A 13,466-nucleotide genomic window follows, 5' to 3' on the forward strand; every position below is an offset into this window, starting at 1 on the left:
AGAAACTGTGGAGGGATTTGCACATCCCAAGTCCAGCCCAGGGAAGTGGGGCACCAAGACATCAGGGTCTGTCAAACACCCAGCGCGCTGGCTCCAACACCAGCTGCACGTTCAGTTGTTGCTTTTCAATCTACTTTACTACTCTATTTTGGAGCTTGGAATTCATATGTAGAGCATAAAATTCAGAACAAGCCGTTTTGTTGCCCAACAGCTATTTCAGAGATAAAAGACACTTTGAGATAACCCACCTTTGGGTTTATTGCTAGTTAATGGGAACAGTCCTGTGAAAGTAGCAGCTTGGAAAAGGAAAAGAAAAAGGGGAAAAAAAGCCTGAACAACTGCTCACCCATCCATCTGCAAGTCATATGCCTACTTTCAGAAAAAGTGTCTGGTATTAAAATTCAGGAGTCAAAAATCTACATCCAACTCACTTTACTCACTAGTGAGTGGAACAGTAAGCTCAGCTCCAATCAGAACTTAAGGGCAGTGGGAAAAGTATTTTCTTTTACAAACTTGGCAGCAAGATTTGAGCTTGTAAATACAGCATGAAATCAGTAAACAAATAAAAAAAGCCCCAAACACTGAAGCCCTACATAGATTTTGTATCATGTTAAGTGTTTTAGCAGTTTCAAACATGTTCATGCCTTCCACAGGTAACATTAAGCTGACTGACAAACTAAGCTCAACTCAGCCACACTGAACTACAGCCATTCAATATCATCTCAAGGATCAAGTGACATTTATTAGCTGATACATTCATACAAATCACCAAAGCCTACTCAGTATGCAAAACTATACATGTCATTGTCACAAAACAAAAGCCATCATTTTACAAAGAGGAGAAAGCACCACGACAAAAATTTGTCAATTCTGATAAAAAATAGACAGTATTTTGCACAGAAGACTTGAGAGAATAAAATATTAGTGGCTTTCTTGCTGCATACTGCTAAAACTAGCTATATTTGTTCAGTTTCACAAAAAAAAGGAAAAAAAAGCATAAAGTAAATGGCAACTGCAGGATAAAAAAAAATCAGAGGGTGATTAGGTAGTTACTAGGCTGTATTCCCTTTGAGCAAGGAAACCTGAATATTACAAAGGGCTGAGTTACAAGGGAATGTGGGGTATTTTGTGACAGACCTCTGCATGACAGCTGGAGAAAAGCTATTGTGGCAACAGCTGTGTGCTCTGCACAGCTCATACTCCCAAATACCTCAGCCTGCTAAGAGGCCAGTTAACTGACTGCAATGCATTTTAAAAGTTTTCTGCCTCTTGGGATGTGAGCATGATGGATTATTTGTGTATGTTTTCAATAACAGAAGGAATGCTTAGTTCTACCACTTAGCCTTTTACAAAATGCTGTGGTGTAATGCTGAACTATCATTCACTGCTGCTTTCTTAGAGTTTATAGCTGCAACATCCCATTAACTCTCCTCCACAATTAAAACATCTTCACTTCCTGTCTTACCAGTGCACAGGCTCGACAGCAGTAAATTCATCTATCATATCCTGATTTAAAGGAAATGATCTGATATTTCCAGGATGAAATCCTGGCCCACCAACAGCAATATCGAGCTGTGTGTACCTCCCTAGAGGAAGAATTTTGAGGAACACGCTACTCATTAATCACTGAAAGCTTTGATCTGCTAATTTGTACTCTAAAGTTACTCCAAGGTGTCAGATGAATGTCTGAGAGGTGAGCCCAGGCAGTTATACACAAGTGACCAGTTACACCTCACTCACTCCTGCACTGCCCTAATTAGCACAGTGAGGCTGAACTCAGGACACCAGAGAGTTTCCCTTGTATGAGATGGGTTTGCTCACTCAGCCTCCTTAGAAACACCTTGCTGTTTCAGGCCAGACTGAGGCACAACAATCAGCAGGAATTGTACTCTCACACACAGGACAGCAAGCACAGGAGCACTCTGCACTGCCCTAACCTCAGCCACTGCTGCTCCTGCAGGAATGAATGCTCTCTGCTTTCCCTCCATCATCTAAACAAGGCAGGGAAGGATGAGCTGTGCAGACATCCCAGAAAGCTGGCAAGAGAAAGAAGATTAACTGGTTCTTCTTACATCCTCACTTTCTCATGTTTCTCTTTGTTTTATCTGAAATCAAGGAAGAGTTCTCCCATTTTCAAGTATGAATCCCCTGTTGTCTTTCAAAGATATAAGGTAAATTGCAGCACATGCTTCCTCATGATATCCTATCACCACAAAAGTCTCATTTACTGGAAAACAATCAGCACCAAAGTAAAAGCTGCACTTGAGTACTGATTTACTGAAAATTAAAAAGGAAAGCAATAGCAAGTATAGAAATACTTGCTAGTAGTAAGAAGGGAAAAGCTTTCCTTTTTAAGCTTCAGTTGGTGACAGCCTTGTTTTAAACACAAGCAATAAAGAAGCAAAAAAGAATTTAAATCCTCCACTGACATCAGGATCTGTCATGCAGCAAAAGCTAGTACTGATCCATGTTTTAGTGAAGGCCACTACACGTTTGTCACTTAATCCTAAGAAATTCCAAAAATGAAGCACGTGACTTGCTTGTAATCAATTTTAAAACAACTTGGAGCAGTTTCTGTGCAGCCTTAAAAGACAAACAACGTATTTGGCAACACACTGCTGTACAGAAACTACCCAGGTGCCTGCATGGCAAAGCACACACTTGATAACATCACAGCTTTAAGAGCTCAGGAAGACGCTGTAGGATATAAATAGTACAGCAAGCCTCATCTCTTATTGTCCAAAACCACACAGCAAGCACAGAAAGAACACAAAACTCTTCTCCTAAGGTACCTGAAGTACTGTCCAGGTCATTATTTCCCAGCTATTTTTGTTTGGTTTTGTTTTGGGTTGTTTGGGGGTTTTTTAAGGCTGAATTTTCTGCTAAACTTCACTTTGTAGTGGCAAGATTTTATCTCAGGATAAAGCTGCCGAGAGGGCAAGAAGATGGAGATAGCTTAATGCAAACTGACAATAAGTTGTTTTGAAGAATTCACCCTCAATGTGTCAGCTTAACACTACAGTGCTGCTCCTCAACACTCCTTCAAAGTGAACTGTTTATTTTTCTGCTGTTAATTTGAAAAGATCCTTATACGTGGCAAAACAGACACGGTTTCCTCTTCTGCAGATATTTGCTAAAAGACAAGTGTCAGTCATAGCACTTTGCCCAAAATTTATATCTATATTTAATAAAAGCTCAAACTGTTAGGTTAAAGAATTAATTTCTACAAGTAGTCAAATATTGAAGCTATCCAGTACTCAGCAGAACCTTACTGCTATTTAAAAAGATGGCTATACAAAGGCATCAAGTATGAACTTCCCTTTCTTTCCTTCTTACATCTTTAGTAGAAATTACAGCTTTTTTGTTGAGAAAGTAAAGTTATCCCAAAGCCCTCAAAGCTGCCTCAATCCAGAAATCCCTTGGGCAACATTTCCCAAGACTGAAGCCATATCCAGCTGCACACATGACTGCCACAGCGAGACACAGGCAACACCATCTAGAGCAGCAGTGAACGGCACCCTAAACCAGCTGCAGAAAACCCAGGGTTTAATCATCTCCATACACAAGCAGTGAGGAATTCAATCCACACACTGGGAGCACTGCAGTTATTCCTGCCCCATCACCTCCAAACAGACCCACCAGCCAGTGTTTTACCAGGAGCTGACCAGCCATCTACACATCTGACAAAAGACACCTGTACAATACACCTCAAAAAATACCAGTCAAACTAAACTAGTTCCAAAGAACTAATTCTCCCAAAGGGTCCACTCTTTTAATATTCCGTATAATACTGCATCTTGTAAGCATTCCAGCATCCCGTACTCACCCAAAAATTCAAAGTAATGTTTTCTATATAGTTAGTTAGTCTATGCTGCAGAGCTGGTGGTTAAATTCTTAACAGAGTAGTTGAGCTAATGAACACATGGATGCATATGTGAATGAAAAACCCGACTGAAATAAAGAAATGGTCTATTTCCTATCAGACCACCCAACACCTATTTTGCTCTAACAAAATATTAGTGGAGAACATCACCGCCCCAAGCATTAAAAGACAAGTCTGCCCCGCTGTCAAGCAGCTCATCTTAGGGGTAGGCAGAGCATGACCGGCTCTCCACAGTGGAATAAAAGAAAACAAACAAGAAGCCATGCTCTCCAGATTTGCTGCTCTGCCGTCAGCAACAGCAGCAAGCAGAACGCCAGTAGTTGTCTCTTCCTACCACCATAAACAGAGGGAGAAATGCTAACAGCAACAGGGCAGGGGCTGAAAATAAGTAAAGGAGGTACGGCTGAATTCGTGGCAAACACTAAAAAGGGATCTTCCTCGTAACACTGACGCGCACCCTTTGTATCGCTATTCTGGCGTGGTTTTTACTGAAAACGAATAGACGAGAAAGTTCAATTGTCTACAAGTTGAACAGCAGGCGCTCCGAGGCTTGGTGGGCGCTGGCCGGTCCCAGCTCGCACGGCGTGCCCCGCCGCAAACACCCCTGCTCTCGGGGGGAGCGGCGGCAGCTTCCCGGCCCCTCGCCGGCCTAGCCCAAGATGCTCAGCCCGGGGCAGCTATTTCGGAGCCGGACGCCGAGTGTCACCGCTCCCCGGCCGCGCCTGCCGCTTCCCGGGCGGAGCGCGGGGCCGGACCCCGCCCGCGACACCGGAGCCGCCGGTCCCCAGCGCCGCGGCGCCCCGGAGCCCAGCGCGCCCGGCCAGCCGACCCCACCCGGCGGCGGCGCCCGGCGGGCCGGGGGCGGCGGCCGCCCCTTCCCGCCCGCCCTCCAGAACCTTCCCGAGGGCTCGCAGCAGCCCCGAGCCCCTCAAGGTCACGCCGCCGGCTCCCCGCCCCGGGCTTCCCGCTGTCCCGCCGGCAGCATCCCACGGCGCCGCCGGGAGCTGCCGCCCGCCGCGCCGGCTCCGGCCCCGGCCCCCCCGCGCCGGGCAGCGCCCAGGCCCCGGCGAGAGCAGCGCTTCCCCCCGGCGCCGCGGCCCCTCACCTGGATGAACTGGATGGTGAGCGCCGACTTGCCCACGCCGCCGCCGCCCACCACCACCAGCCGGTACTTCTCCTGCCCCGGGCCGTCCCTGCAGCCCGCGGCCATGGGGGAGCCGAGCGGGGCGATCGCGGCAGCGCCGCCGCGGGGTCCGACGCCTGCCTCTCTCTCTCCGGCGCTCTCCTCCCGCTCCTCCTCGTGCCGCCGGGGCTGAGCAGCCGCAGGCCCCGCCGAGCGCCGGCAGCAGCAGCGCCCGCCCCGCCGTGCGGTGCGGCAGCGCCGAACGGAGCCGAGCGGAGCGCGCAGCACCGCCCGCCCCCGCAGCCAGGGCGCCGCGGCACTAATGGCCGCCGGGGGCGGGGCCCGCGCACCGCCATGCTAATGAGGGGGCGGGGCTTCTCTTATCTGCATGCTAATGAGCGTGGTATATCCGCGGGGGGCGGGGCCAGCGGGGAGCCGCCGTACAAACGGCCGCAGGGGGCGGGGCCCGCTCATCGCCATGCTAATGAGCTGTTGCATATGCATGAGGGAGGCCCGTCCCGCGGCACCGGCACGCCGCGGTGTTTGTGTGGCGCGGGCGGTGGCGGCCCCCGGGTGTCCCCTCCGCCCCCCCGGCAGACAGCGCGCCGCGGAGGTAATTAGCGATGTCCCCGTGGGCTTTGGTGGGGCGCCCGTCTGAGTGGCTCATCAACATTAATGAGGCTCTGGATGCCCACGGGATGGGAGGGACGTGCTGGTCACCGGGCGCACAGATGCAGAGCCAAGGCGCGGGGAGGTTTCAAGCCCGAGGGTCGCTACTGTCGCTTCCTACCAAGAGGGAAAAATGGGAAAAAGTCATAGTGACTAAATCCCTTTGCCACTCTTCATCAGGTTTCCTTGTGAGCATGCATGTGAATGGGTTTCTCACTCATTTAAGCCATTCAGATCAAGTCCACCCTCTCCTCCGAGTGTCACCCACCGCTGGATGTCACAGCCCCATATTCATCCCTCTCTGTACTTGGTCAGTGCGTGGTGAATTCACCCTGGGCATCTCCACCGCCTCTGCTGGGGACAGGCTGCTGTGATCTTCCAGTGCTGTCCTCCCCTTTGGGTAATATCTTACTGCCCAGGGTGTTTCTGCACACCCAACACTCGGCAGATGGTCATAATACAACAAAGCAGAAGTTTTGCTTTTCAGGGAATTTTCAGGGAATTCCTTCTTCACTTCCTCTCCCCTTTTTGTGAAGATATAAAGCAACAACTCCATGAATATCTAATCGTGTACACCTGTACACACGTGCATCCTTTTGCCAACACAGAGCTATTATGATGTTCCTGAATGGCATAATCACATCAGCAAGGTGAACACGCTCCTCCTCTCTACAAACAAAACTCCAGAAGTAGTGGCCATGTATGGAATCCTCACTGAAGGGACCTGCCCTGTTCAACACTGGAGCTGTGTGGGGAGGCAGGGACAGCAATCCATGCAGCCTCCTGCTTTTCCACCCAAGAAACCCTGACTTTCAACGTTCAACACACATTTCAGCTCTGCACCAAGGGAGGGGAGGATCCCACAGGCGGGAAAGAGCCTCCTTCCCCCCACAGACCCAGGACAGCCCTGACAGAGATCCACAGGGAAATTACAGCTTGTGGAGTTAATGAGGAGCTAACATGATATCATATATACACATGGGGGCAAATCCATGCTGTAGCCTAATCTTAATTCCACTATTACCCAATTTGTCATGCTGAGCTTTGCAATTCTTGAACTGAATTCCTCTGCTTAAAACCCCAAAACTTTGAAAGCAAGAACAGCATCCTTCAACACCCGTTCTGTCTCAGGGGAGAAGAGTGTCCGACACACAGGAAACAAACTGCTACTTTGTGAGTTAATGGTGTAACTGTGTGAGAAGGAGATACTTTGTTCCCGGGACTCACAACGGTATTTCAGAAAGGAATGCCGGCGCTCAGGCTCAGTTGCCTCGGTATTCTCCCGTAGTGATAAGCTGCTTTTTCACATCCGTTTCCTTATTGCCCATGCCAATCAAAAGTAAGGAACAACTCACACAGGAAAGAATACGTAGCCTAATATTTTCCAGTTTGGAAAAAAGATAAGTGAGAGGGAGATAAAGCAGAAGTCTGTAAATTCCTAAGCAGCATAGGGAAGTTGAACAGAGAAAGCCTCAAAATAGGAGAACTGAGGGACACCCAGTGATAGTAGGAAGAAACAAGTTTAAACAAACAAAAAAGGACAAAAAAGGACACTGTTTTCCACAGACACAATCAATGGCACTGTGGAAATCTCTGCCACAAGGGACTGTGGAAAATGAAACTACCTGCGAGTGACAAAAGGTTAGACAAAGTCACAGAGCAGAAAGCAGCAGAAAGCACAGTGACCAGGGACTCAGTTTTGATTCGGGAAGCCCCTAAAGCACTGGCAGCCTGGAGGCAGGTTTGCTGAACAAAGAACACACTTTCTTCCCACATGTGCTGGTTCTGGTGTTCTCTCACCTACAAATCAACTACTGGCCACTGCCAGGATCAGGGACCCGTGAGAGTATTAATCCAGCAGGACAAGTCTCCTAATTCTTAATTACATTCTCTAGACTAAGAAAAATCACAAGTACAGATTGTGAGGAAGTGAAGCTGCAGCTAATTTATCAAGTATTGGGTGTTTTTTAATCAAAATACAGCTACAATCTCACAGTTGGCCATTAGTACAGTAATCACTAAACTCCACTGCCAGGAAGGGCAATGACACGAAAAGCAGATTTTTAGTGAGTTTTAAGAGCATGCTAATCTCTATGCAAACTATTGTAATAGGATATCTGAGTTCTTGGTTCAAAGTTACATAGAAAGCCAAACATTTTTATCATCCCTTATTTTTTAGGTTTCAGTTTCATTATACATAATTTAAAACAAACTTAGTATTCTGAAAACAATATCAGTATTGTCACTGATATAGCCATCCAATCTTGTGAATACTGCAAGGAAATCTTGTTCTTTAAATAAAACTGGCAGATATGACAATGGGTTAAAATAATACAACATCTACTATGATCAAAAAATTCTATTGCAAAAACAATACTGTTAAATTCTTTGTATTTGTGAATTTTGAAATCTAGTTTTATAAATAGAGAGATATTCTTTCAAAGCACAAAGCAGTGATCACAGAAAAACAGGAGATGGATTGCAATTGATGAGCAGCAGTGGGCTTTGTAGTTTTGTAACTGCACCCAAAGATGTCAATAAGAATTGTTTACTCTTTGCTGTATAAACACAGGTAGAGGGAGAAAATATCCAGTATAGAGACAGTCTAAAACCAGGGCAGCCAGGGCAGATCCAGCTCTGGAAGTGCCAGTCTCTACACCTTGTCTTCCCTCAGGAGCTGTGAGCCCTGGTTTCAGAAGACAAGGCGTATACATGTGAATAAAGATAGGGAGATGAGGGAACGACACACTCCAGGATTCACTTCAAGATCAACTAACCTGGGAAAGACTTGGCTGGTGGTGATGCACTTTACCCAGCAGGTGAAGACAAGAAACCTGGCACTGACAGGAGGCAGCAGGGCAAGATGATGCAAAAAGGGTTTGGAATGCTCCACGCAGCCAGGAAAATAAATTTCACAGCACCAGTTTTCATATCCCTGGGGAGGTAGTAAATGTGGGATTTCATAACAGAGAGGAAGAACTCGAAATACCATGAGTTGAGATGATGGAGCCATGACCAAAGTTTTGATGAAGCAGCTGGGAAAGAAAGTACAGCTTTTAGAAGCGTTGCATAGAAAGAAGCTGCGTCATTTCAGGTCTAGCCTGAATGTGCATATTTAAAAAGAGACAAAATCAGGAATGATATCCAGATGGCAGACTTAAAAGAAAGATCACCATAGTGCTTTATATAATGACAGGGAAAAAAAAAGACTTCAGGAAGTGCTTGAGGGAAAGATCCAGAACATCATTTTACATTGGCAGCCTTGCAAAGAAGTGGGTTTGGAAGGTTAGAAGACGTGTATGCAGTAAGTGACACATTGAAAGCTAAAAAGTGCTCTGTGAGAACGTAAAAGCTTAATTAGAAGAAAACTTCTTCTCAGACTTAGCACAGAAAAAAGTTACAAAAATCTTTGGGACATGAGTCAGAGTGGCAGGTAACTTTAACTCTGAGTTATTCCAGTGATTTAGGATTATATATGTACCTATCACTTGTTTATTGGCCTTGCTCAAACAGGCCTTAAACATCACCCCTCCTATTGTGTGGATAGTTTCCACAAAGGAAAGGACATCCATGTGCTGCAATTCCCACCAAGGACTCCACTGCTGGCCACAAGAATATTTGAGGAAACTGGCTTTCTCAAAGCCATAAAACAAAAAGCTTGGGGAAAAAGATATTAAAAATTTGGTTTTTCTTGGAATAGGAAAGTAAGATCTAACTCAGAATAAAACAGGTGATAATTTTTCCTGTCTATACAAAAAACATGAGCTATTTAATGAGCAATGAGTGCCCAGAAACTGGGAGAAAAATAAGCCATTTCTCCTCAGACACACTTATTAGTTTCTATCTGAGCAAAAAGTAAAAACTATTTTCAGCCAAGTAGCTACAGCTTTTTATAAATCGTGATCTATTTTTACATCTACCTATTCCAGTAAAGTAGTCTGTAGTAAACACTTCAAAATGTGTCATTTTCTTTGAGGCTGGAAACTGATCTACAGACGAAAGTCCTGATTTTTTTGGTTGTTTGGTTGTTTGGTTTTGTTTTTTTTGCTGTAATGTTTAAGATGGGCTTGTCAATTTTTATTAATTATTATGATTACATTAGCAATTCACATGTGTTTATACCCAGTAATAATTACAGAGAAATAATATCCCATGAGAAAAGAGTAAAATAAACTGTGTAGGAATAGGATTTTTAGACAAATTGTTTAAAGTTTGTGATGCTATATGTTTTTCCTAACATTTACATAACTGCCTGGAGCAATTAACATGAGGGGAATTATATGGGGTTTTTTTTAAGAGAGTGCAGCAGCATCATCTCTTATGTGAGCATCTCAGGTTCTGCACACCTGGGCATTCAGTCAATCCTCTAGCAAACCAAGCAATCCAATCTTGACTGATTTGATATATGTGATTCCAGGTATATTTAGATAATATGTATTTATCTATTTTTACACATGTATTGGTTTAGCTATTTATTTAATTATGTTGCTAGGGTAAAAAAGAGGCGGGAAGGAAACCTAAATTAGTACCTTCTAGACCTTCCCCGTAGACCTTAAAAACGAGAAAGTGATCCCAAGAGGAAATTTCTCCACAAATCACTTGCAAATTACTACTTGAAAGAAGATCCTTACCCTGTTGGAAAGGTGTGTGTACCTTTCCTGGTCTCTTTCAAAATGAAGGCATTAAGTAGGGGTACAAACACTAGAAGTAAGCTCAGAGTAGGTGGCATTCCCTCTGGAGCAGAGTGGCCATGTCCATGTTGCACCATGGAGGTGGTGCCTTCAATCCCTTACACCACAAACAGGTGGTCATGGCAACCTTAATTAATGCAGCCACTCCATGTCCCACCACAGTATGATCAGAACCTCTGCCCCCACCAGACTCAGAAACTGGGCTTTTTCCTTCACCACCAAAACTGCTAAACACTGCTGGTTTCTGTTCCCCTTGTGCAGAATACCTTCTCATCCCCTTATGCTCATGAGCCTGTTTGCTTTCTTACACTTATGATGATTCCACAGAGCTACAAGAGGCAGCATAATAAAAAGATGGTTCTTGTGTAGGAAAAACAGAGCTATCCAAACCTGCCTCTGAATCTCAACCTTGGGAACAGCCAGATTTTCATAGACCTTTTCATCATTCATGATACTGCTACCCCAAAATGGAGAAGCAGCTGTTATCACCTGTCCCAAGATTTCTCTGCTGCTCACCTTGCAAAAACCTGAAGGTTTGTGGGCACCTCTTAGTTGGCTTCTATTGCTTTTTTGGAGTTGGCAAGACAGTGCAGCCAAGAAAGCCACATTTCCACTTCTCACCAAAGCTCCCACATCAGTACTGCTCTAGATCCACTTAGGAGATAGTTAAGATTGATTAGAGAAAGAAAGGACGAGAAATTGGATAGGCTGGACTAAATCATCTGAGTCTGACAACATTTGTTCTAAGGTACATGGTTAGCAGTCTCACAGGCATTGGTGGTTACCCTTAGAACTTTACAGAAAGTGGGTGAGAAGTTGAGGAGAATGTTAAAAAGGTGGAAAAGGAAGAGTAGAAAATTGTCTGCTCTAATCTCATTTTCTGGAAGAAAAAGTGTTAAAACAAATAATGAAACTATTTGTAAATACCTCTAAGAAAACAAGGAGGCAACTGACAACAAATATGTCCTTCTCCAGGAACAAATGGTGTCAAATCAAAATATTGTTCTCCTGTGGTCCATTAACAGGCATTTGAGTAGGAGGAAGCAGTATGCATCCCATACCTTGATTCTGTCTTTAATGATTCACTTTGTTCAGGCTGGAGAAGAGAAGGCTCCAGGGTGACCTAATTGTACCTTCTAGTATCTAAAGGGAGCTGACAAGAAAGATGGAGAGGGACTTTTTACACAAGCATGTAGTGACAGACAGCAGGAATGGCTTCAAACTGAATGAGAGCAGGTTTGGATTACATATTTGGAAGAAATTTTTTACTGTGAGGGTGGTGGGGGCCCTGGCACAGGTTGCCCAGGGTAGGTGGTCGATGTCCCATCCCTGGAAGTGTTCAAAGCCAGTTTGGATGGGGCTCTGAGCAGTCTGGTCCAGTAGAAGCTGTCCCTGCCCATGGCAGGGGGTTGGAACAAGATGATCTTTAAGGTTCCTTCCAAGCAAGGCTATTCTATGGTTTTATGATTCTCTGTGCTTACAATTAGGTTATTACATAACCCCTGTGTTATGTTAGATGGCAGCAGTAAAGCTGGAGCAGGACAGGTGGGATAGCTGGACCCAGTGATTTCCAGTGGTTCATTGACGAAATTGAGGGTAGCAGCACACAACAATGCAGAAGATGTCACACAATCTAGTATTATTAAATATTTTAGTAATAACCTAGATTATGAAACAAGAAAGCACATGTCCTACATTTTCAGAAGCTGCATGCTAGGGAAGAAAACAAGATTTGTGAATAACCACAAAAATTAAAGAAAAGTTCTAAAAAAAGAGAATGCAATTCAGAAACAATGCACATATTGTTCTGCCTGTAGACAAGAATTTGTTATTTGATTGCAGCTAAGTGTGTTAGGAAAAAAAAATGGGAAAAAATACTTTCCCTTTTCTTGGTGCTTTCCCTTGCTTCTTGGTATTTTACACCACCTGAGCCTGAGCTCCCTCCTTTTACATATATACTTTCAGAAATTTCCTTCCCTGTGTTTTATTTCTCTGGCTATCTTACAGAGGAATTTCCACGATAAAGGCTTGTATTTTACCATTTTAGTGTAACTCTTTAGTATGATGACCTACATTTCATTTTCTGCATATTTCCTCCTTATGCTGAGATCAAAGGAGAGTTAATGATTGAGGCACTGGTCTGACTGAAATTTTCATCCTCCTTTTGCACTGAGGTGATGTGTGCTTGTGCTTCATGGCATTTATTTAGCAAACTGCCTACTCTGCTATTTCCTATAAACCCATTTTTTGCAAGGCCACTCACTTCCAGCCTTGGTTCTATTTCCCTTCACCCTTCATGACCCATTCCCACTGATTAATGCTGGGATGCAGTTTTTCTAGAATTCGTTGTCCCAATTTTTACTAGAATTCGTTGTATTTCTGTACCTCAGCTGGATGCAGAGATCTGTCTGGTTAGTTCTGAGAACTCTGAATCCACAGAGGAGCAAAATGCACTAGGAATCATTTACTGAAATGCATGACCTTGAAATAGCATGGTTCCACAGCACAGATGGAGTTTACCAGATGTCTGAGGCTAGGAAATGATGAGATTTAAAAGAATCAGTACTTCAGTGTGGTTTAAAAAAACTGAGATTACTGGATAGGATAGAGCTACTGCAAGTATATTTAAACAAGTACATCAATGTGTGGATCCATGACTTTGGTGCCCAGATCAGTTTGCCAACCCTGCCTCTCCAGTGTGTGCTTACCTGTGCAATGGATGTACATCCTGAGCTCAGTGAAAGGCTCTCTCTTCATTGGTATGAACTGTGGGCTCTTCCTTGAACCATCAGCACTGGTCTGATGGTGATAACCCCTCTGCTGCTGGTTGTCCAATGTTTGGCTCTTCAAGCTGTCATGTTCTGATTCCCTGGTGGTGTCTGAAATTCCCAAAAATCCATGCAATGTGGCATCACCATCTAGGCCCCACAAGAAGAGCTGCTCTTCAAAACAATTACATCATCTTTTAAATTTCCAGTGCTAAAAATAGGCAGGAAGGATTCTGCACCCGGAGATGTCTTGAAACAGCGCTGTTGTTAGCAGAGGGGTTTGTACAGCAAGGTCCTGTCTGTACAGCAAGGTCCTGTTCACAAATACATAA

At 44.7% G+C, this 13,466-nt stretch overlaps 1 protein-coding gene across 1 annotated transcript in view; it reads right to left on the bottom strand.

The window, feature by feature from the left end:
* RRAS2 (RAS related 2) overlaps nt 1-5,337 on the bottom strand; it is a 42,181-nt gene extending 36,844 nt beyond the window's left edge. The window contains exon 1 of the mRNA XM_054634553.2: nt 4,989-5,337. Within this exon, the coding sequence (XP_054490528.1) occupies nt 4,989-5,093 (105 nt within the window). The 5' untranslated portion in view covers nt 5,094-5,337. The remainder of the gene's footprint in view (nt 1-4,988) is intronic.
* Between the last annotated feature and the right edge of the window lie 8,129 nt (nt 5,338-13,466).

This window comes from Agelaius phoeniceus, chromosome 6 (assembly GCF_051311805.1).
Source record: "Agelaius phoeniceus isolate bAgePho1 chromosome 6, bAgePho1.hap1, whole genome shotgun sequence".
Classification (NCBI taxonomy): domain Eukaryota; kingdom Metazoa; phylum Chordata; class Aves; order Passeriformes; family Icteridae; genus Agelaius; species Agelaius phoeniceus.